Genomic DNA, 25,148 nt, shown 5'->3' with positions numbered 1-25,148 from the left:
CATGGAGCGGCGGTAGTCGCCGGCTACGGTGATGACCCCTTTAGGGCCAGGCAGCTTCATCTTTAGGTACCCATAATGGGGCACCGCCATGAACTTGGTCAGGGCCGGCCTGCCCAGGAGCGCGTGGTAGGGACTGACGAGGTCCACCACCTCGAACTCGATCCTTTCGGTGCGGAAGTGATCCGGCTTCCCGAACATCACCTCCAGCGTGATCCGGCCAATCGGCTGGCGGCAGTGGCCCGGCACGATGCCATGGAAGACAGTGGGGGTGGGACGCAGCTCGGCTTCTTGGATGCCTAGCTTGCGGGCGGTGTCCCGGTAGAGGATGTTGATGCTGCTGCCCCCGTCGATGAGGACGCGCGAGAAGCGCACGCTGCGGCGGGTTGTGCCGATGGTGGGGTCGAGGACCATGGCGTAGCTGCCCGGCTTCGGAAGGACAACCGGTGTGTCGCGGTGATCAAAAGTGATGGCCTGCTCTGACCAGTTTAGGTACTGGGGGACCGGCTGTATGACCGCGTTGACCTCGAGGGAACGGCTCTGCTGGCTCGTCTTGTCCTCGGGCTCGGAGGTGAAGATGATGTAGGTAGCATCCTCGGCCAAGTAGCGGCCATGGTGCACTTGGTTGGCGTTCTCTGCGCCGGCTTGGCCACCCGGCCCGCCGGCTGGAGGAGGCGGGGGTGGAGGCGGGATGGGTTCGCCGCTTGTCAGCCGCTTCATGAAGTGGCATTCGTGGGTGGTGTGGTTGGAGGGGTTCTTGCCGCTGTGGTACTTGCACGGCGAGTCGAGCATCTGCTCGAAGGTGTACTTCGGCTTCAAGGGCCGGTCTTGCTTCTGGCGCCGGCTGCCGCCAGCCGCCGCATGGTCCGACACGGCTGCCACGTGGGCTGAACCGTACCGGCGGTCCGGCTGGTCGCTGTGCCGCTTGCCGCGGTAGTTGTCCTGGCGGCTGCCATGAGAGGCGCCTTCGGCCGTCTTGTGCTCGGCCGGCTTGTTGTTGTCCCGCCTGGGCGGAGCCGGCGATGTGTCAGCTGGCGCTTTGCCGGCTTCCTCAGCCAGCGCGTACTTGTCCGCGATGGCCATCAGGGCCGCCATGGTCTTGGGTTCGCTGCGGCGCAGCTTGTGCCACAGCATGGTGTTGGGCCGACAGCCTCCCATGAAGAAGCTGATGGCCCGGATCTCGTGCACACCCTCGCAAGAGTTGCGCATCTCGCACCGGCGCGTCGGTACGTGTGATCCGTCTCGTCCGGGCCCCGCTTGCACATCTCAAGCTGCCGAGGGCGACCCGGCCGGCGGTAGGTGCCGGTGAAGTTGGCCGACGAAGGCCTCCCGGAAGTCCAGCCAGCCGTTGATGCCGCCGGGCCGGCAGGTTGTTGAGCCGGTGCGGGCGGAGCCAACCAAGCATCGGGGGAGTAGCGTACCGCCCGGCGCTTGTTGCCCCTGGCGATGCCGACTGCGGTGGAGTAGTCCAGCAGCCAGTCCTCCGGCTTGGCGGTGCCGTCGTACTTGGGGGTGTCGCGCGGGAGCTGGAAGCCGTCGATCATGGGCTCGTTGGCGATGCGGGGCCCGAAGCATTTTGGGCCGGCTGGATCCTCCTCTTCCACGATGCGGGATTCGACCACCCGATCGAGGCGATCTCGGGCGTCTGCCGGCTCGATGCGCGGGCCCAGCCGGGAGGGTGCCGGCTGGCGAGCGCCGCTGGCTTCTGGAGCCGGCCGATGCTGGCGTCGAGGCTCGGAGTCTTGCTCCTGGTTCCGGCTTGGTGGAGGCCGGCTGCGGCTGCTGCTGCCGCCTAGCTGGCGGCTCGTCCGGCTTGAGCTCGCGTGCGTAGCGCGGGAGTCGTTGCGCCGGCTTGGCGCTGGGGAGGTGGACTCGGCCGTGTCCCCGGCGTTGCTCGCGGCACCACGAGCGTGAGAAGCTCTGGGATCCTGGGCGTACCTGGGGTCTTTCGACTGCCGGTTGGCAGCCTTCAGCAGCTCAGTCACCCGTTCGGTCTGGCGGCGTAACTCTTCGCCTTCGAGGCCGCGCAGCTCTTCTGTGGCGGCTTGCGCGGCGAGCATGTTCTTGTCGGGGGTGTTGTAGAGGGGCAGCTCCGTTGATGGAGCCGGCGCTTCCGCGCCGTCGCGGTCGATCTCGGCGCCTAGGTCGCGGCCTCTGCGGCGGATCTGGCCGGCTCGGCTGGGGTTGTCGCCGCCTGGAGTGAGGCCGTGGGCACGGTTGTACTCGCGCTGGGTGATTTCCCACTGGCGCTTGGCAGCAGCCAGCTCCTCGGTCTGCTTGAGGAGGAGCACGCGGTGTGCCTCCAGGTCCGCCTCGACGGTGGTGGGGTCGGTGCCGGTCGTGAGCGGAGTGCTCAGCTTCGCCCGAACTTCTTCCAGCCGAGATGGTGGTGGTGGCGGCTTCGCGCCTGATGCGGACGCGTGCCCGTAGACGTTGCGCTCCAAGTTGGGGCCGCGGACGCGCGCGGACTTGGTGGGCTGCTCGTCGCCGGTCGCCATGACTTGCACGATGCAGGGGTCGGCGAGAGCGCTGCTGGTGCCGGCTCCGGGAGGAGGGCTTGCACAGCGCAGCACCTGTCGCGGGTAGCGCGGCGGTGCGACGGTAGTGACGTAGACGTCGTGGCCGCCGAAGGAGATGACGCTGCCGCCGGCAGGGAAGGGCCTATCGGCGAAGCAGCCAGCGTTGTCGCTGACGCAGTCGAGGGAGCCGAATCTCCAGATCAAGCCTGAAGCGACCCGCTCGCCGGTGGTGATGGTGAGGCCCGTCCGGATGAAGACACCGGCCGCGGATGCTGAAGGACCCACGGTGGGCGCCAAATGTCGTGGTATCGTCACGGCATATGCCATAGGGTGGCTAATCGAAGGTGGTTCCTAGATGGTCTCACGGTGGTATCCGGATGCGGGTATGGGCACGAGCGACACGGCGACGTACCCAGGTTCGAGGCCCTCCGATGGAGGTAACACCTCTACTCCTGCTATGAGTGTATATGGTAATCACACAAGTACAATGGTGCTCCTAGAGCTGTATCCGGCTGCTCGGGGAGGCTAAGGTAGACGAAGGTCTCTCTCCTCGAGTAGCGCTAAGTCTAGAATGAAGTGAGAATGATCGATCGTCCCCCGCACGAGGGGGGTAGTGCAGCTTATATAGGCGCTGGCACTTTACAAAGAAGTCCCTATAGTCTAGTGGCCGGCTTGGCCGGCTCCGGCTTCCGCTCCTTCCCGAGGCGTTGACGTCATGGAGCCGTTGAGGCGTAGTGGCCTGTCTTGTCCGCCAGCGGGAGTCAGCGGCATGGCGAGGAGACGTCCCTGTCGCCATCATGCCCTGTAGCCGGTACGGACCGACGTACGCCATGATGGCCTGTCCGCCGCGTGGCACTATTGCTCTACGCGTGCCCCGCGCTTACGGGAGATGAGGTCGGCGTGGACTCGCGAACCCGGACCACCTACCCGGCTTCCTTCTCATGCAAGACTCGCCAGCCTCGAGTCGGTCTAGAGTGTAAACCCCGGCCGGATATGGCTTGTAGAAGCCGGCCCGGCCACAGACACGGACGGCCGTAGCCGAGCCGACTAGGACTCTAGAGCCGCCCGGCTCCGAGCAGCCCGGCCACGGCTCCAGCAGGCTCCTCCTCAGCCGGCCTTTGCCGCGAGCCGGCCAACCTCTAGCCGGCTGCTCCACGTCCATTGCCCTACCCGGGGTCTTCCCCCCTACACCGGGCACGTACGCGGCGGAGCACGCTCCTGCTCTCCCGCGTGGCAAGAACGGAGCCGACGCCGACTACTGCGACGCTACGGTCGTACGGCGGCGCTAGGGGTGGGGGTGGTGGCGTCGCACTAGGGCAGGAAAGACGGGGACCAAGAAGCAAATCGAAGCGGTCGATTTCGCTGTCCCTGACATGCGGGACCGGGTAAGAAATGGAGGACGCTCCAAGCGACCGCGGAGACGCAAACCTGGCGCATATTTGGGCCAGGTTTGCGTCTCCGCGGACGGTTCGGTCACTTTGCGTCGCCCCGTTGGAACAGGCCCCAGACGCATTTTCGGTCACGGCGGACGAAAACGGTGGCTCGTCGCGCCGCTGGAGATGCCCTAACATAGAGCTACGGGCTAGAAACTAGTCATCTTCCCAGTGTTGGCTGACAAGGGCAGCCCCACCAAGATAGGCGACCAGGTTGGCGTGTACGGGCTAGAAACTAGTCATCCTCCCAGCAAATTGTGGGTTGTATGGGCCTAGCCCAGGTAGGCATTGATGTTTTTTTCTTCTATTTTTCTACTTTTTTTTAATCATTTCTGTTTCATTTGATCCCTTTCTTTCTTTCTTTTTTATTTATTTTTTAGATTCAAAAAATGTATAAATTTGTAAAATGCTTCGATAAAAAATATCCATACTGGATTTTTTTATTTTTAAAAAGTTAAAACAATCAGAAATAAAAAAATATTAAAATTTGAAAACTGTTCAAATTTTGAAAACTACTGTATCTAGAAGAAGTTAAATTTCTAAAAACTAATTTTTATAAAAATGATCAGCACTACGGAAAAAACTGCAGTTGCCGTGCATTGCATCTTTGCCGTGTGTTTCCGCATGGCAAAGATTTCTTTCCCGTGCGCACGTAGAAAAACGCACGGCAAAGATTTTGGCCACGGCAAACACAGACACGAGCGCACGGCAAAGATTTGATTCATGGCAACGACGGAAGAGAGCGCACGGCAAAGAAAGTTGCACGGCAAAGGACCAACATAGCGGACGGCAAAGATAGGCTACACGGCAAAGACGCTGGCACACGGCAAAAGACAAAAGGCATCGCTGTGCACGCATTTGCCTAGTGTTTTTAACAAACGCACGGCAAAGCAAGTCTTTGCCTAGTGTTTTTAACAAACACACGGCAAAGCAAGCCTTTGCCTAGTGTAAGCGCACGGCAAAGATATAAAAACTGGATTTCTTCTCAGCTCAAAAGGTGTGGCGTGGTATAGTTATCAACAAATGAACGATTAGCTCAGTGGCAAGGTTGCATGCTTTCTCTACTTTGTGTCCTAGGTTCGAATCCCAGACCGATCAGTTTGGAGCTTTTTTTTTAGATAAACCATATTTAGCACACGGCAAAGAAGCAACCTTTGCCGTGCGGCGTCGCACGGCAAAGACCTTTGCCGTGCAACATTGGCGAGACGCACGGCAAAGAAGCCTTTGCCGTCGATTGCTTTACCGTGCGGTCTTTGCAGTGCGGCAACGCACGGCAAAGCCTTTGCCGTGCATATAAGGCCCTTTGCCGTGCAAATAGTTGCACAGCAAAGAAAGTTTTTCCCGTAGTGCAGATTTAAAAAAAATTATATTTATAATTTTCAATTTTTAAAAATCTTAAAATAAGAAAAAAGGGAAATAAATAATAGAAAAGGAAAAGTAAATAATAGAAAATATAAACAAAGGCACCAGGCCAGCCCAACACTCCAACCTAGGGTGTGCGGCACATAGTAGGTAACGGCCGACCAGATCGGTATTGTGAACAAAAGTTGGTCGGCAAAGGCCTTTCCGGGCCAGGACTTTGATGAAAAACAAGGTCAGTTAGAATAAACCATTCCCAATAGACTTCTATTGCTAGAAGTTTTTTTGACAACCAATTGAATTGGTGGAATTTTCTTTTGTGGTTTAGCGAATATGTTGAAAAATAGTTAGTTAGGTTGCAAGCATTACAAGCAATAGATCAACGTCATATGACTTCAACATAGAGTACTAGTTCAAATCCAAAGTTATACAAGCCATAGTCAATGGTTAACCCATTGTTCAATTTCTTGGTTGACAACAAATGCATAAGTCTGAAAACATGACATACAAAATCAATCGTTCTCGTGTTTGCCTTCAAGATCACCAGCATCAGTAAGGTTCTTCTTTAGAGACTCGGTGCACAAGACACGCCCCCGGTACTCTCCAAGGGCCCAGATAGGATAAATGTTCCTGTATTGGGAGTAGCTGATCGTGCAGTTTCTGTTAAAGACTCCAATGATCTCCTGTTATATGTCAAAGCGCGTCAGGAAAATAGTCATAGAAAAATACAAGAGAAAATCATGGGCAATTGCCAAGTGATGTATGCAAGTAGAGATTCCTGTATCATAACTGGCCGGGGGACGATTCATTGATTATACCAATGCCTGTTTAAGGTAACTTACACACAAGTATGCATCACTCTTAGTTCTATAAAACTGGTTATGATTAAATTACCTGCTGAGGGAACTCCCCGTCAGCTAACTGTAGGTTAATCAAAACCTTAGCTGCCCGGTGCAAAGGCTCAGGATCTCTCTCAGCCTGTTCCAGTGGAAATATAAGTGCATGACTACATATATGTCATATACAAGTTTCTGTATACTACTAATCCACACTTAAATTAATAATACTAAACATGAAAGAAAAAGAGGGAAGCGGGGAGAAAACCTGTCCAGCATCAATTAAGGACATCATGGCCCAACTAGTGTTGACTACATGGGGGCGTTTTCCTTGAAGTTCGGTGTAAACCTGTTTGCGGAAAAATAGAAAAGAAATACAATATGAGCAATGGTATGAAGTTGTTTTAAGGGAGGAAATGTTAAAAGCCTAAAGTGAAATCATCAATGGGAAACGCTGATTTCATGTATATCAAATGCAGTTTTAATTTCATAAAATCATCTCCAACTCTAGTTTTTACTCCTAATACTTCAACCTTGTTAAACAAGGCCCCTTAAAACAAAAAGCCAGGGGGCAATATAAGTTTACATATATCACAGCCACCACCTGATATATCATGAATTTGGAAATTGTTTTCTGAAGCGGTGGCGCCTCGTGGAAAGTTGTTCCTGGCCTAGCTATTGTAAATGGTCCGTTCAAAAGGGTTCACAGGTACAACCCAGTCGCCGAAGGTCCTAACCTCCGCGAATAGGCTTTTGTCCCGCTTTATAAATAAAGCCGCAACGGCCGAACAGATACAAGGTGGTGAGGAGAACCTCTTACAAAGCAGATCAAGAATAAACAAAAAAGAACACGAAAACCAAAAACTTGCGGCGACATCGCAAGGTCTAGGTTTTCACCCGGAGCCATCACGCAGGGAGGATACCCACAACGACGCCCCCAAGAGGGTTGCGACAGCCGCAGGCCTCGTCGTCGCTGGCGCCGAGGCGCTGAGCTTTTGCCCGGAAGCATCCTCACACCACGCCCAGAGAACTTAGCCGCCCACCGCCACCGAGGTAGGTTTCCGAAACAAGATCTGGGAGCTACCAAAGCCGAAGCGCCTCCAATCCCAGGAACACCCATCGTCCGCTCCACGACATCCCCATGACCGAAGAGTGGGACCACCACCACCGCAACGTTGCCCGCCGTAGAGCCAACCGTGCAGTCCGCCTTCCGGGGCCGCCGCCCTGGCATCCCACGAGCTCGAGCCCATGACCTAGCCAACACGCGGCAACGCCGACGGATTGGACAGGGCAGGCCAACACCATAGCTAAGAGCATCCCCACTCGTTGGTGCTCCCTGGGGAGCGCCGAAGTTCCAGCCGTCCCCCCGGGAGGAAACCCCCAACCTCGACCATTTGACATATTTCAAACAAATTCGACATAAAATTTAACAAGTTCGGCGAGCAAGAGTCCGAAAATTGCTGAAACAAATTCGGCGATAATCAGTACAATGTTTAACAAGTGCTGAAACAAATGAAGCACACAATTTCACAATTTTTGAAACAAATTATGACAGACTAGTTGGCGTCGGCGTTGGCGTTGCCTCGGAGCGTCCATATGTGCTCCACCAGATCATCTTGCAGCTGCTGATGCATTGTGGAGTCTCGAATCTCCCGGCGCATAGCAATGAAGGCGGCCCATGATGGAGACACCTGGTGATTAGGCTGTGCAAGAGGACTCTCGCGGGAACAGTTAATCGCCGGCGGCAGTCCTCGACGGGACGTAAAACGCCATTAGCAAGCTTGACGCTGTCCCCGGTTAAAAAATGCATCCGCACCGCTGGAGATACCCCAGACGCAAACGGTCGCCCTGGGCCACATCGCGTCCGCGGGCCGACCGACGCAAACGGACATTTCGGACATCGGAAATGCGTCGGCCCGCTGGAGATGCCCTTAGCCGATGGAGTGGAGCAATGGAGCAAGTCCGCAATGCACCTCCAAGTGGTGTCTCTATCGATGACTATGTAATTTCATTGCATATTGGAGGTTTTGTGATTGTGTTAATATGTGCATTGCATATTAATGTTGCATTTTCGGATGCGATTGTAGGAAAGGATTTTCATGGAGAGGTATAGAGCGATGGCAGCCTCCAAGAAAATATCATTCACCCTACAACATTGTTGAAAGCTACTAGAGCATATGGAGGAGTGAAAATTGAGGGACCAAGAGGCACCACCAAATAAGGGAGCATTTGCTTCTTTTGGATGTTGAAAGTAATGAAGAAGAAGGTAGGAAGAAGGGGAAGCCAAAAGGGAACGAGAAGGCAAAAGAGAGGATTAAGCTTGAAGCCAATGCAACAAACTTGGCTTCCAAGATCGACGAGTTCGTGAAGTCAGAAGAAAGCATGACGCTCAAGACTTTGGAAGTCAAGGCTATCATGACCGACAAGAAGAATGAGATGAAGCAACCAAGGTGAAAATCAATTCGTGAGTTGGAAGAGAGAAAGCTAGCACTTGAGGAGAAGAAGGCATTGAATGATGTCGTTGCCGAGGAGAATAGGATGATGATGATGATGATGGATCCTTCCACCATGGATGATTTCACTAAGGAATGGTGGCATATGAGAATGCTTGAGATCATTTCGAGAAGGAGGCAAACCCGTGCTACTGATTCGGGTATGGCGATTGGAGGTGGAGGTGGAGGCGGAGGAGATGGTTCTTCGGCTACGACGACTGGCGGCGTCGGTGCAGGTGCAACCGGTGACGTCGACCTTGCTTGAGCTTCCTTCTATATCGTGTTGGTTGATGAGTGTGTAAAAACATGTTTTGCACATATTTTTGGATCGTTTTATTTGCGAACTATGCTGTCAAATTTGTGAACAAGTCGCTTTTGTTGTCGAAACTCTTTGATGTTTACATATCATTTAGCGCGCGGCAATCGGCTCCGCCGCGCGCGAGCTCCGGAGTTGTGTTTAGCATGCCCCTTACTTGCGAGTTTATGGGCTGAAAAATACGGGTTCTAGTAGATTTGCTCATGCACTGATTGGTTACATATACGGATATGTGCATATCTTTATTTTTCCGAAAAGGGGATACGTCCATATCTAATTGAGCCATACGGAATTCTACAGGGAGTATAACCCTAGTTACGAAGAGATGCAGGCGATCTAAGTACTTGTTGTGTTTAACTTTGAGAGGGTGTTCCGAAGCATAAGCCACAAACAAATAGTATATATCTACCTTATCTTTGCACGACAAATAGCTTTCTCCCCAACCTCCAGAACGAAGCTCTTTTGACAACAAAAATTGGCACGCCTTCCTGATTGCAAGAGAGTTCCTGTATGTCCTCCCTCCAATAACTAATGCTTTTACTGCAAACCATGTCCCCTCGGTGAAACAAATAGCCCAGTTGCCGTACCTGTTCCAAGAGAACGTTTAATCAATGATAGAAGGAGTGTCTTGTACTTCGAGTGGAAACACCAAAGCTAAAGCATACAAAGTTGTATCACAATGCGCATATAGTCTCTTCTTTAATGGAATTTCAATACCAACCATGAACCATCACTTGTCTGGAGACTCTCAATGAAGTTGCAAGCTTTATGGATACAGTTATCTATCTCTTCTCTTCGATGATCCGGGTAGTGCATTCTCCACATTGCCAGGGCTTGGATCACTGCCGAAGTGCATTCGACAGAACTGCCAATCGATGAGCGAACATTTTCAGTTCTCTTTGACATGACAAAGCAGTAAAGTAATATAATTGGTTATTCATCTTACGGATAATCACTCATTATGTCTTCAAAGGTCTCAGAAGTATTGAGAAGCTAAACAAAGAAAGCATATATTAGAAGGCATAGTATGCAAACATGAATACCTAAGAACAGCGGCCCACCCACTCGAAAGAAATTTAGTACTCACCTCTAGCCAGGAATAAGACCTTACGAGTTCATAAGCTCCAAATGAACCACTCTCATTCTTTAAAAAACAAGAAACAATATTATCATACGCTTATTTGGGAAGTATTAAAAACATAAATAGATTCATAAGAACATAGACCCGAAAGATAGTGATTGATAACTATAAAAACTGATTATAAATACCATCCAAGAAAGCAAACAATTGACAGCATCATAAAGTCTCCTCTCTTCAAGTGCTTCGCCCACAATTTCATGAGAAATCTTTGACAACAACAGTGAGGTCTGATGTAGAAAAGAGAGAGGGAAAATTTCAACAATCCGAACATGCATCCAGAGTTCAAGTGAACGCCTGACAGCACGGCAGAATATAGTTAATCTGACACAATAGTATATAAAGGAGTTCCTACTCTGATCCTGGAACCAGAGCAATCTACAACTTTTGAAGAATACATCTATCAATTATGCTAATACAAAGTATTGACGACCTTATTATATACTGCTTCCATGTCAGAATATCATTTCTTACTCGTTTAGACTTTCGATACACGGTTCCAACCTCCCATTTTTCAATAGATAAGTTATTAAAAGTTTAGAAATACTTTTGTATCTACACACATGGGTGTGGGTGTTTCCGTCATAGTTCATTTTGCTTTGAGATTCGGATAAAGGTTCTATAAAGAATAAAATGTTTTGGAGACCATCAACTAACAAAGCTATTATTTTCATTAATTAACAAGTTAAAAGTCTTAATACTGCATTCATGGTACGGAGAAATCTTTTTTAGGAACGGAGGTGCTACCATTAATCCTTCTGCGGTACAATCTGATGTAGCCCAAGCTTGATCAGCAGTAGAAAAGGTCCATCCACCTTTAGATATATGGCGATACCAGGAGCTCAAATCTCCATGGCAGTTCTCACGAATCTTCCAGAAAAGACGATATGTCAGAATCAAATGATACTTAATCTCGTCAGAGTATTAAGTACATTGATGCAGAGGCTGGGCGATGCCCCTTTTCGAAAAAAGAGAGTATTAAGCACTTACCTGTGTACTTTTTATGTAGTTGTGAGCTAATTTCAGAGTATGACCAAACTCTTGTATAAGGCCAGTAGACAATATAGCTTTGACTGTCAAAACTGTGTCCCAGAGCTGGCTACCATCATTACCCTACAATGGCAGAATAAGAATTTCTTAAGATTGCATTAGCAAAGCACGAATAAATAAGTCCACGTACTCTTAGGGTGTGTTTGGTAGATCGGTCCCCCTCAGATTGTGTTTCTCAGCTGAGATTTGCTCACCTCATACAAGCTGCTCTCAGATTTTTTCATGTGTTTGGTGGGTTGGGTGTGTTCACCCACGCTGAACCAAGAAGTTGTTTGGTGGCTCGTATGAGGAGAGATGAAGTTGAGCCAAGAAATTTACAAATAGGTCCCTAAAGAGAAAAATAAAAAGCAATCGAGTCCTTGGTTCATCCAACGACCGCATCGTGGAGAAATCCGGCCATGGCGGCGCGTATCTGGCGGCCGTGGCGTGGAGAATCCGGCCATGGCGGCGCGTCTCTGGCGGCCATAGAGTCGGCGCGTCCCTGGCGGCCGTTTCAGGGCTTGGAGCTGGCCTTAGCGGCGCCCGTGGTGGCGCGACGAGCCGTCTGTGGCGTGGCGGAGCTCGCCCTCGTTCGTGCGAAGAGGAGGAGGCAGGCGGGCGTCGAGGAGCTGGCGGCCCCTGGCGGAGCTTGCCCTCGTTCGTGGCGTGGCGGAGCTCGCCCCTGGCTTGTCTCGTCCATGGCGTGGCGGAGCTCGCCCCTGGCTTGGCTCGTCCATGGTGCAGCTGGGCTCGCCGGCGGCCCCTGGTGATGCTGTCCCTCGCTCGTCCGTGGCGTTGGGTCATCCGCCCTCGCGGCGGTGGCTGGAGGCGGCGGGCGGCCGTGGCTGGAGGCACCGAGGCGGGCGGCCGTGGCAGGAGGCGACCTGGGATTTTCTCAGGGGAGAAGGAGGAGGGTCGGGAGAGGAGACGTGAGAGGAGGAGGAGGGGAAATGAGACGTCGGGTGGAGGTCTGGGGGTCTCGCGGGATCTGCGGGATCGGTAGAATAGTGTTTTGCGGGATGAGCTCGCCCCGGATGAGTAGCGAAGCTCGATTTGAGCTTCGTTCTCGGGCAGGGCTCTCGCCCGTTTTTCGTATGAGCTGAGCAGTGGCGAGTTGGGCCGAGCCGACCTAACAAACAACACCTCTTAACAAAAGGTGGGTTGAGGAGGGAAAATCTGAGCTCCCCCAGTCTACTAAACACGCCCTTAGTATCTCTCAAGATTAGACTAGAGCTATATAATTTTCAAAACATATATTAGAGCAATATAATTTTAACTAAATATATTGTACCTGAACTGAATTGATAAATTGACGCTGTCGAGTGAACTGTCAACTTAAACGGCTGGAGTAATGTACCCATTAATTTTTTTGAGGAAAAGTCAGTCGAATCTGCCGTCCAATTACTATGCACAGAATGACCCAGTTTATAAGAAAAACCGGGTCCGAAAGCCATACATTGCCCTGTTTACAAGGAAAACCAAGACAAAAAACCGCACAAGCGAGGAGCCCCGTCATCCACACAACACAGGCACCAACGCAACAAACACACCTCTAGCTCCGGGGCCGCCGGCCCGACGTACCATCCAGAACGACCTTCGCATTATCCGAAGACGAACCAGCCGGGTCGACAAACTCGCTGTCCACACAGCTCTCCAAGTCGCCACCCAAGCACCTTGCCTTCGGGGCCGCCGCCCCGACGTAGCAACCAGGACGACCTTCGCATAGCCTCAAGACGAACCAGCCGGGTCGATGACCTTGCCGCCCACGCAGCCCCAGAAACGCCACCCAATACCAAGTGGTGCCACGACCCCGCCCCATAGGGCCACTGCCGCAAAGGAGATCGAGGCCGCCACCTCGAAGAGCCACCACCGTCCAGGGCCGCTGCCCCGGTGTCCGCTGCCCTCGACCACGTACATAGCCATGCACCCCACCTCCGAGAACCCGTCGCACCGCAAAGGCCAAGAGCTCCAAGGCGACGCCTCCAACAAGGTAATGACGCATCCGTCACCGTCGCCCGCTCCCGAAGGAGCTTAGGTTTTCACCCGGAGAACTTGAAGCCACTCGCGTCGGTCGGGATCGGAACTCCACAACGACGCCAACAAGAAGGGATACAACGCCCGAAGGCGCCGCCGTCGTCGGCACAGACCAGAGTCGGTGCAAGTCTTTCACCCGGAGTTCGACCCGAACGCGAAGCATGGGGAGCCACTGGAAGGCAGCAAGACCATGTCGTCGACCACCGATCTCCACCGCAAGACCATCCACCGCTGCACCTCACGCCACGGAAAATGCCCTGCTAGGCCGTGCCCGAAGCCGCAACCGCTGCTTCGGGGCCACCACGCCGGCATCCTCGCCAGCCTCTGGAGCATGCCAGCTGAAGGAGGAGGGCATCCACCCCTGCATCTCCTCCCCGCATAGGCCTCCACACGCCTGCCCCTGCACCTCTGCATGGCAGCGGCTCTCCTCGCGCCCACCCCTGCTAGCACGCCCATGGACTTGGTCGAGACCGCTGCCGCCTCTCCGCCAGACGCACGGCCAGCGTCCGTCTTCCCCAATTCCGGCCGCCAAGCAGCAAGGCCAGCCGCCCAGCAACCGCATCCTCCACGACCCCCTGGCACAAGCCGAGCCCAGATCGGGATCGCATCGCCGCCGCCAGCCACAGCGCCTGAGCCGCCACATTGCCCCGTCCATCATCAGCGTCCCCAGCGCCACCTCCCGCCCCAGCCGCCATGGAAGCTCGCAACACATCCCGCCGCCACGGGCTCCCCGATCCCGCGAGCAGCCCCTCCCAGCCGAAGGAGAAACGGGTCCTGCCGCTACCGGCTCCGCGCGGGCTTTGCCCGGCGGAGCTCATCGATGGCGGCAGAGGAGGAGGTGGCTGAGCTTGTGGTGGTGGCTAGCCAGATTTCCTTCGCCGCCCGTGTCGCCCAGGGAAGGGAGCGACATGGGGGCCTTTTCTGTGGTTTTTCCAAACTATCAGTAATGTACCAATTATATTAATATGGATTTCTATTTGTTTATATGAGTTAAACAGAGCATGCAAATAAGTGTACCAATGGCCTCGGCTAAGACTAGACACAATGGGAGTATTATAAGTAGTATCATCCATGCCATTTTGGCAAAAATCTGATGTGGCTCGCCAATTAATGAGGTGACAGATGTGAGTGGTATCATAATATGATACCGTATCATAGCACGCAAAACTAGAAAACTTAATGGAAAACACATCATGTACACAAATTTGCATTGAGATTCTACAAAACATTAAAAACTATGATACTATCTTATGATACTATGCATTATGGGGTAGTATCATAAAAACTAGTATCATGTGCATGATACTTGACTAGTCTAAGAGCAAATATAGTGGATTAAAGAATAGACCAAAAAGTCACCTGCATCTTCATGCCATCTTCAGCAAGCCACAAGTAATCATAGACTCGTGGAATATGCAGCTTAAAAGCTTCTGACTTTGGATTATCAATCCAGCAAGCAAGCATATTCAATGCCTGCGTATAAAAAAATCAACACCAGATGAGATACTGCAGCGTGGGAAAACATTAAGCTGATCTAGCTATTAAGGTATAAAATTCTGAAATACAAGTCCACAAGCTACAAAAAAGAAAGAACACATGGTCAGAATATGAGGATACTTTGTCTCCTAAATCAACAACGTATGGATGAAGCAATCAATCAGCAAAATTCCTGAACGTGCATAAGAAAATTAGCTCGTAAAAAGAAAAGGCGTCTGGTTTGTCAAAGACGAGTCTCTGTACAAGGAAGGAAAAGAAAAAGTGATGAGGACATCTCTACTACACTAATATCTCCATCATTACAAGATGAAGACGATGCTGATGTGAAGTTCAAGTCCAATGAAGTCAGGATTGGACCAATGACAGGAGCTCGTGCGAAGCTACTCAAACAACATGTGAACTTGTTCCTAAATGATACTTTGATCGATGAGAACTTTATACTTCCTAAGTCCTATTACTTATGTATGATCAGGTATGAAGAGGGAGCAAGCATCGCACGAGGAGGAGAGGAGCAGCTGGACAAGAAGCTAGACGTGAAGCTGGACATGGAGCAGGTCATGAAGCTGGACATGATGACATCCCATGGAAGCGTGATACGTCTCAAATGTATATATAATTTCTTATGTTCCATGCTACTTTTATGACAATACTCACATGTTTTATACACACTTTACATTATTTATATGCATTTTTCGGCACTAACCTATTAACGAGATGCCGAAGCGTCAGTTCCTGTTTTGTGCTGTTTTTGGTTTCAGAAATCCTACACAGGAAATATTCTCGGAATTGGACGAAACAAACGCCCAGGGTCTTATTTTTCCACGGAGCTTCCAGAAGACCGAAGAGGATACGAAGTGGGGCCACGAGGTGGCGACACACCAAGGCGGCGCGGCCAAGGAGGGGCCCGCGCCGCCCTAGTGTGTGGGCCCCTCGTGAGCCCCCCGACTCTGCCCTTCCGCCTACTTAAACTCTCCGTCGCGAAAACCCTATTACCGAGAGCCACGATACGAGAAAAGTTCCAGAGACGCCGCCGCCGCCAATCCCATCTCGGGGGATTCTGGAGATCGCCTCCGGCACCCTGCCGGAAAGGGGAATCATTTGCCGGAGGACTCTACATCACCATGATCGCCTGCGGACTGATGTGTGAGTAGTTCATCCTTGGACTATGGGTCCATAGCAGTAGCTAAATGGTTGTCTTCTCCTCTTGTGCTATCATGTTAGATCTTGTGAGCTGCCTATCATGATCAAGATCGTCTATCTGTAATGCTACATGTTGTGTTTGTTGGGATCCGATGAATATGGAATACAATGTCAAGTTGATTATTGATCTATCATATATGTGTTGTTTATGTTCTTGCATGCTCTCTGTTGCTAGTAGAGACTCTGGCCAAGTTGATACTTGTGACTCCAAGAGGGAGTATTTATGCTCGATAGTGAGTTCATGCCTTCATTGAATCTGGGGGAGTGACAGCAACCCCTAAGGTTGTGGATGTGTTGTTGCCACTAGGGATAAAACATCAATGCTTTGTCTAAGGATATTTGTGTTGATTACATTACACACCATACTTAATGCAATTATCTGTTGTTTGCAACTTAATACTGGAAGGGGTGCGGATGCTAACCTGAAAGTGGACTTTTTAGGCATAGATGCATGCTGGATAGCGGTCTATGTACTTTGTCGTAATGCCCTGATTAAATCTCATATTAGTCATCATGGTATGTATGTGCATTGTTATGCCCTCTTTATTTGTCAGTTGCCCAACTGTAATTTGTTCACCCAACATGCTATTTCTTATTGGAGAGACACCACTAGTAAACTGTGGACCCCGGTCCATTCTTTTACATCTGAAATACAATCTACTGCAAACTCTCTTCTTTGTTGTTCTTCGCAAACAAATATCATTTTCCACACCATACGTTTAATCCTTTGTTTACAGCAAGCCGGTGAGATTGACAACCTCACTGTTAAGTTGGGGCAAAGTATTTTGATTGTGTTGTGCAGGTTCCACATTGGCGCCGGAATCCCTGGTGTTGCGCCGCACTACACTCCTCCGCCAACAACCTTCACGAGGCCTTCATCTCCTACTGGTTCGATAACCTTGGTTTCATACTGAGGGAAAACTTGCTGCTGTACGCATCACACCTTCCTCTTGGGGTTCCCAACAGACGTGTGTCAACTACACACCAGCAAAGAGCGAGGGAGGAGAGGGAGGCATGCGCGAGGGGAGAAGAAGAAGTCCAGGCCGGCACCAGGCCCGGTCAGACCGGCCGCCACGCCGGCGCGCCCGGTCCCAGGCCCGGTCCAACCGGGCGCCCGACCGACCCAGCCCGACACCGACCGGATCCCCAGCCGGTGCCAACCGGGCACTATCCAGTATGCCCGGAACCGTAGCCCGGTCACCACCCGGCGCCAGGCCCGGTTTCAAACGGCCTGACCCGGTCCCAGGCCCGGTCGACCGTCTCCTGAGCCGGTCGTGTCCGACTCTGTCTCGACCAGATCCCGATCTGGGTCGGTTATTCTTGTATTTTCTCGAACCCTGGTCGTCCTGAACCCCTATATAAGTGCTCAGGACGCCCTCAAATTAGGTTTAGACCATGTTTAAGATAAACCCTAGTTCATAGTTGATTGCTTTGCAACTCTGTTGAATTTTTACACCATATTGCATTGATTTGGTGTAAACCCTGAAAAGTCTTGTGTGATCTGCTGTTCCATTTGGATTTAGACGGTTGCAACTTACCGCTTCGTGATCGGCGGCTATGTGCGAAGTGTGTGAAGTTGCGAATATCTTGCAGAGTTGAGAGCTGTTGCATTGGCGACAGGAACCAATCGAGAGATCTCGTTGCGTCATACAAGTTATCATCCACTTTATCATCCGTGTATCTCCGTTGTGTTCATCCCGTAATCATCATCACCACCGTTACTTACTGAGAGATCGGGCCACCCCTTATCAAAAAGGAGAAGTCCTGTAATATTAAGGTTAACAAATGGTTCAAGTAAAAATTGTTTGACATATCTGTGAGATATACATACACCCTTTTTCTATATATCTCCAGTGTCTAGGGGGGTTCCTGCATATTGTCCCATGTATACATGTATTAGCCTTCGTCCCATGTAAATGATAGTTGCTTATTTCCAATATGATATCAAAGCCTGGCAGCTCTGGCTAGGGTCTCTCAGATATGGTGCAACTCCGTGCATTTTCTCCACCACCGTTGCCAACCGTTGCTCTTCCCTTTACTGGCGTGTGCTACTTCTCCTTTGTCGGCGATTGACCGCAAGTTTTGGATTTGGATCTAAGTTGTCCGTACCAGATCAGAGCTGCTCGCTCCCGCTGTGTTTGCGAGATCATTCTGCCGCAACCCCCTCCATTTCGGCCGGCCACCACCTCAACTCCACATCCGTCCTCCATCCTGTGCCGACTCGGCCAGCCACTGCCTTGTTCCATCCGGATTCGGCCCGCCGCCGTACCTTGTCAGGCCGCCGCCATTCCCGATTTGGCAGACTGTCGCCGGGGGCGGCCAGCCCCGATACGGGCGGCCGCTGACCATCCTCGCAGGCCATGGTCTTTTCGGCCAGCCCTGGCCCCGATCCATGGCGGATCGATCCTCAGTCGGCCGTGCGCCTATTTGGTCGGCCTCGGCGCCCCGATCTGGTGCCGTATATTTTGCTAAGGGCATCTCCAGCGGCGCGACGCAAACGGACGCTGAGCGACCGTTTTCGTCCGCCGTGACCGGAAATGCGTCTGGGCCTGTTCCAGCGGGACGACGCAAAGTGACCGGGCCGTCCGCGGAGACCCAAATATGCGCCAGGTTTGCGTCTCCGCGGACGCTCGGCGGTCGCGGAAAATGTCCGCGTTGGGTCCATCCGGGCCCAGTCGGCAGTGATTAGGTAAGCAAAAGATTTTTCCATTACTATTGATTGGCCAATAGGACCATCTTTACAGAGATGGTTAGTCGAGTTAACCTAAAACTACAACGTCCGTACCTACTCGCCGTCGCGCGGCCTACACCGGCCTCGGTTACTCGCAGTCGCGCGCCCTACTACTGGCCGCCGGATGGGCCGCCGCCGTCGTCGAAGCGGGAGCGCTTCTTGCACTCACGCCGGCGAACGGAAATCTCGTCCTGCCGCCTGCGGCGTTCGAGGGCCTCGGCCAGGGAGCTGTCCCACAGGGCCGCCCGGGCCTCCTCCTCCTCTGCCGCCGCCTGGACCGCCGCCGCCCGGGCCTCCTCCTCCGCCGCCGCCTGGACCGCCGCCGCGTCCTCCTCCGCCTGCACCGCCGCCAGGATCGCCGCCACGTCGGCGACGAAGCGGGCCCTGTCCCTAGCCGCCGCCACAGTTTCATCCCTGGCGGCGATGGCGACCTCCAGCACCCGGTTCTCCTGCTCGACCCGCGCGGGAGAAGGGCCCCTACGCTGGAGCGAGTCCAGGTCGGAGCACATTAACCCCCTATCCATGGCCGTCGCATAGCTGGCGGCTTCCTCCTCCGCCACCCAAGCCTGGCGGCGCTGGGCGTCCCCTGCCAGGGACTCGAAGGACGCGAGCAGAACCCGCTGGTCACCGGCGAACTCGAAGCGACTGGGCACGGGGGGCTCGTCGTCCGCGATGTCGTGGATGACGGCGTCGGCCGTAGGGGCCGCGATGGCCGCCCGCGCCTCCGCGAGCTCGGCCCTGGCATCGGCGAGCTCGGCCATGGCATTGGCGATCTCCCCCCTGGTCGCCGCGAGGCGCCCTACCGCGCGCTCTGCCGCCTCCGCCTCCGCGACCTCCGCCTCCGCCTCCGCGACCTCCAGGTCCAGCTGCTGGGCCTCAACGCCGGCGGCGGCTACCTCGTCCTCCTCCTTCTCCGGGTGGAGCTGGCGGCACATTTGAACAACGTGCTCCCAACTCATGTGGTCCGCCATGGATGGATGGTAGGGTTAGCTCGAGGTGTGCCCGTCGCACCCGGCGGTGTCCACCATATGTAGCCACGGCGGGGCGGGAAAACGGCGTTGGCGCGCAGGGCGTTTCCCGCGCGCGCGAAACGCCGGCGAAACTTGCCAATGTATTGGGCACGCGCGGGAACGATCGTCGTCGTGCGGGAACAGTTAATCGCTGGCGGCAGTCCTCGGCGGGACGTAAAACGCCATTAGCGACCTTGACGCTGTCCCGGGATAAAATATGCGTCCGCACCGCTGGAGCTACCCCCGACGCAAACGGTCGCTCTGGGCCACAACGCGTCCGCGGGCCGACGCAAACGGACATTTCGGACGTCCGAAATGCGTCGGCTCGCTGGAGATGCCCTAAATGTGAGTTTTCTCAAAAAAAAAAGTTCCACTATGGTTGATGCTTCTCAGGCTACTAATGATGCTTATGATCAGCGGGTACTTGACTACTCAGCTCCTCTTGGTGCTTACCGTGATGGTTTAGCTTCTTGCAATCAGTGGTGTGATGAGGATTCTAAGGGTGCCGCAGTTCTCCATAAGAATGTTCAGCCTCAATTTGCTTATAAGTTAGTGGGCCTCACGTATGTCTCCGAGATGTAGTCTATCAACACTCTAGATATTCTCTCTATTTGTCTATGGTTCGTCAGAAGTATGCTCTTTAGCAGGGTGACTCCACTATTGATTAGTTATATACATAGAGCTCTGCTATATAGCATCACCTCCACTCATTCCATAGTGTTGTTTGTGGTTCTTGTCCGTGTTGATGGACTATTACACTTGGAGTTTCAGGAGATCTATGAGTTCCTGTCTTGGCCTCGCTCAGAGTTTTCGCCCCGATGTGCTCAATATGTTGTTTGCTGTGTTCCTATTTCAGAGGTGTTGTCTGAGTTTCGGGCTGAGGAGACTCGTCTGTGTGGTGTTGGTTTGCATTGCGGTACCCTCTGTTCTTGTCTCTCGAGCTCCTGCCTTGCCAACTGCCGCACCAGGGCCCTCTCGCCGCAGTGCTCCCTCACGGCTCCTACACATACCGCCTATAAGCAGAGGTTGTTTTTCTCGTGGTAGCAACCGTCTCATCTTGTATATTGTGCAGATATTGTCAGAAGCCAGGATACCTGATTGCTTCACCAAGATATTGGACTTGCGCCACGGTGTGCCTACCACCTATACTGGTAGACGTGCTCCTCCTTCAACGGCCTCTCCCACTGAGTAGGAAATTATGAGGCTTAAGCTCATGCTTGCCTCTTCTAGAACTTCTTTGACGAGTACTGCAAGATCTAAGACAAGTACTTCCCACACTGAGCATCCACCGTCTACACAATATAGTACATCTTCGTGGGTTCTAGATTTTGGAGCTTCTTTTTACTTGTCTTTTGATTCTTCCGCTTTTTCTTCTATTGAACCTATTGATCTTCCTGTTAAGGTTCTCACTATTGATGGTACTTCTCTTCCTATTACTAGTCGCGTCAATCTTTTTTAGTCTGTCCTTCTCCGTTTTCGATATTTCTCATGTTCCATGTCTTACCATGAATTTATTTTCCACTACTCAGCTTACTAATTCTGGTTTTCATGTCGTTCTTGATGTTTATTCATGTTTTGTCTAGGATCATCACACCACGACACTGGTTGGGGCTGGCCCTCGGTGTCGTTACTCCCAGGTTCTTTGGGAGCTCGACTTTTTTCGTACTCCTTCCACTGCCTCCACCCACCACTCCACGTACTCTCCTCGTTTCAGCAGTGGCATCATTGACTATCATCTTTGTGATTCTAGTTTGTCGTCTTTAGTTCGTCGGGCTCTTCTTGGGCATGTCTCAGGAGATGTATCGATATTTCAGGGTTGTAGACTTGGCAAATAGACTCGGTTACCTTATCCCACCAGAGAGTCATTGTCTGAGCGTCCTTTTGACTTGATCCATTATGATATATGGGGTCTGGATCCCTTCGTTTCGAAGGGGGCCACCATTACTATGTTATATTTATCGATGAATTATCTTGCTACACTTGGCTTTATTTTATGATTTCTTGTAGCGGGGTACTCTCTTATATAAGAGTTTTGCTGTGAAGGTTCACACTCAGTTTTACATGCCTATTCGTGTGTTTCGAGCTGACTCTGTTGCCAAGTATGTCTCACACATGTTGCATGGTTTTCTTGAAGAGAAAAGGTACTCGATCTTGCCCAGTTCTCTTGTCCTGGCACTCATGCTCGGAATGACATGACTGAGCGCAGGCATTGGCACCTACTTGATACGGCACATGCGACGATGATTTCTACCTCTCGATCTTCCTCCTCACTTTTGTCCTAAAGTTGTGTCTGTTTCCACATATCTCATAAATATTCATCTCTCAAATTCCATGCAGGGTGGCATTCCTCTCGAGTGTATGCGTATTTCTGGTCATTCTCCTGATTACTCAGCACTCTGCTTGTTTGGTAATTCTCCTGATTACTCAGCACTCTATTCCTTATGGCATGGTCTGAGTCTCCGATGCTTCCTCTATGGCCTTAAGCAAGTCCATCGCACTTGGTTTGAGAGCTTTGCCTCTATGGTGACTGTTGTTGGTTTTCCCCTAGCGAACATGATCCAGTGCTCTTCGTCAACATCCATTCTCGTGGTCGGACTCTCCTTCCGATCTATGTAGATGACATGATCATCACTAGTTACGGCTCTGAGTACATTGCCATTGTGAAGGCCCGTATCCGTGAGCAGTTTCTCATGACTGGCCTTGGTCTTCTTTGCTACTTCATTGGGATTGAGATTTCTTCTACCTTTGTAGCTTCTATATCTCCCAGATAAACTATATTTACTTGGTTGGGAGCCTTGTTTATCTAGATGTTACACACCTAGATATCTCCTATCATATTCACATTCTGAGTCAGTTTGTCGTTTCTCCCACCTCAGTCCACTACAGTCACCTCCTCTGTGTCATGCGATATCTTCATGACACTATATCATGCCATATTTTCATCCCTTGTTCCAGATCCAGGCCTACTCTGATGCTATGTGGGCTAGTGATCCTTCAGATTGCCGGTCACTTTCTACCTAATGTGTGTTTCTTGGTGGTTCCCTCATTGCTTGGAAAATGAAGAAACAGACAACGGTCTCCCGTTCGAGTGCAGAGGCCTAGTTGCGAGCTATGCCTCTATTGACGATTGTTAGTAAAGGTGACTTGGTTACGCTAGTTATTGTAGGACTTGCGGTTTCTGCTACCGCACCGACTCCTCTCTTGTCTGACAGTACATGCTCTATTACCATTGCGTGTGACCCGATAGCGCATGGGCTGACCAAGAACATCATGTTGATGCCTCCTTTGTGTGCAATGTTGTGCAGGATAAGGTTCTCGCTCATCAGTATGTTCCTTCCGAGTTATTGTTTGATGATTTATTCACGAAGGCCTAGACTAGAGATCATCATGGGTTCTTTCTCTCCAAAGTAAGTGTTGTTGATCCGCCAGAAACTCGATGTTGTTGATCCACCATGAGTTTGAGGGGTTTTTTAGAAATGTATAGAACCCTTTTCCTGTATATCCTCAGTGTATAAGGGGTTCCCTCCATATTGTCCAACGTGTACATGTTTTGTGATTCAGGACAGGGTGTTTCTGCACCCGGGTGCACATGCACCCTTTATTTGAAATGCATATTAAACATATTTACAAATGTCAAAAAATACAAATAAAAATGCCTCACGTATACCTTGACATGTTAAATGCTCATAAAGTTGTTTCAGCAAAAACCGATATGTTTTGTGCACTGTGCAAAAAAGATAAATTTTTGGTGCTAAAATAGTCTATTTCTCGAAGCATTGTTTGTCTTTTTACACAGGATACAAAAATTGTCGGTTTTATGTGAAACTTGACGCGCACACATAGAACATGTCTCTCTACATGCTAAATTTTTTTCCCAAATTTTTTTACATTTTGAAATATGTTTTATACATATAGGGTGCAAATGCACCCGGGATCAGTTTTGGTTTTCCGGTGATTCAGCCCCTATAAAGGATAGCTGCTTATTCCCAACAATACACATGTGTTTTACGAACATATATAGTTTGGCCTATGGGATCTATGGCTTGGCATTCTAGTCAACCAATTGAATTCCATAAATTGCGAGATATAATAATGCAGGATGCCATGACTACATAATTGTGCAATTTCTCCACTTAAAATTGAAAGAGACGTGACCTTCTTGTGGCTTACAACAAGAAAATAAAAGAACCCATATCTTTCTATAAAGAATCATTAGACTATCACATTCTATTTTAAAAAAAATTCATAAACTATCACATTCTATCGTTTACCTAGTCAGAGATAGGCACATATCACATCTTAGCTGACCTAACCCTCTCGCGACCTAGCCCCCGTGCGGCGGCGCCGCCCACACTGGGGCCCCTCCAACCCATCGCCTCCGACCCTCCCTCCCACCTCCCTCTCCACTACCGCCGCTGGTGACGTTGCTGGGCAAAGCCCGCGCGACGTGGCGGCGGAGGGGACTTTGCTACAGCGGCTAGGCGGAGATGCGGCGGCGCCCGTTTCTCCATCTCCTACAGCGGTGGTGCGCGGCAGCAACTGCCTGAGGCGCGGCGACGGTGATGCGGCGGTGGGGCGGGCTCGTGAGGGCCTGAGCACTGCGGTATCCCGTGGCTTGCAACGAGGGTGGTTCTGCCCACATCACCTGGGCGTCGGGGCGACGGCCTCAGAATCGGCGGTGGCGTCCTCCTCCTCTCCGGAGGTGGACGACCTTCTTAGGATCTGGGTGGAGGATCTCGGGATCCCACATCGATCTCTGGCGGTGAAGATCCAGTCGATGTCGAGTTGGGGGTGTTGTGGCAGCCTGTTAAAACCGTGCTTCGATCTCGGTGTTGACGGATGATGGTGGCGTCGATTGGCGTCGTTACCTTGTAGAAGGCATCATCTTTGCTTGCCTTGGCACTACACTCGGCGAGTTGGGGATGCGCGGATACCGGTGAAAACCGTGCTCCGACTCTGGTCTTGGCGGGTGATGGCGGCGTCACATGTCGTAACCTTCTTGAAGGCATCGTCGTCGCAGCCTGCATCTACACACTCGTGCTGCTCCCGAGGAAACCCTAGATCTGGGTCTCCCGAACCGGACGATGGCGGCGCTACCTGCGTCGTTCTACCTCTTGGGGCATCATTTTTGGACCAGCTGCTAGATGTTGGTGGATGTTGGTGGAGTGCTATTCATCTACCACATCGATGGCGCTGAGTCTCGGTGGCATGGTGCTGCGGGGTATCGACGACGGATGCGGGATGATGTGTGCGTGCAGGATTGTGGAGTCGTCTGGCGTCATGGTGGCATCGACGGCAGGTCTTGCAAGGTTAATGCGATGATCCCTCGGGAAGATGGGGTCGAGGAAGATGGCGGTAGCAACTTCTGTGGTGTGTGTGTTGGCATGCGCTGAAAGTCTGCTTGACTGGATGTGCTTCTCACCTGCTATTGGGCGGCTTGGGAAGACATTTAGTTTTTTGGATGATGTGAGTTGGTATTTTGTCACCCCCGTCATCCTTCTGTAGGTTTAGCGATGTGGCTTCGAGTTTGATCTTTTGTATTGCTCTTGTAAGGTGT

General features: G+C 51.8%; 1 protein-coding gene across 1 annotated transcript in view; it reads right to left on the bottom strand.

Moving 5' to 3' along the window:
• Positions 1 to 5,820: 5,820 nt before the first annotated feature.
• LOC124664307 (cycloartenol synthase-like) overlaps positions 5,821 to 25,148 on the bottom strand; it is a 43,081-nt gene continuing 23,753 nt past the window's right edge. Inside the window, exons 8-18 of the mRNA XM_047201855.1 lie at positions 14,513 to 14,626; positions 11,081 to 11,203; positions 10,838 to 10,960; positions 10,222 to 10,320; positions 10,040 to 10,096; positions 9,899 to 9,945; positions 9,674 to 9,817; positions 9,362 to 9,539; positions 6,413 to 6,493; positions 6,203 to 6,286; positions 5,821 to 5,991 (exon numbers count right to left, since the gene is read on the bottom strand). Of these exons, the coding sequence (XP_047057811.1) occupies positions 5,821 to 5,991; positions 6,203 to 6,286; positions 6,413 to 6,493; positions 9,362 to 9,539; positions 9,674 to 9,817; positions 9,899 to 9,945; positions 10,040 to 10,096; positions 10,222 to 10,320; positions 10,838 to 10,960; positions 11,081 to 11,203; positions 14,513 to 14,626 (1,221 nt within the window). The remainder of the gene's footprint in view (positions 5,992 to 6,202; positions 6,287 to 6,412; positions 6,494 to 9,361; positions 9,540 to 9,673; positions 9,818 to 9,898; positions 9,946 to 10,039; positions 10,097 to 10,221; positions 10,321 to 10,837; positions 10,961 to 11,080; positions 11,204 to 14,512; positions 14,627 to 25,148) is intronic.

The sequence above is a fragment of the Lolium rigidum genome, chromosome 6 (genome assembly GCF_022539505.1).
Source record: "Lolium rigidum isolate FL_2022 chromosome 6, APGP_CSIRO_Lrig_0.1, whole genome shotgun sequence".
NCBI lineage: Eukaryota > Viridiplantae > Streptophyta > Magnoliopsida > Poales > Poaceae > Lolium > Lolium rigidum.
Note: the sequence above shows the minus strand (reverse complement) of the source record. Positions and strands in the feature narration are given on the sequence as shown.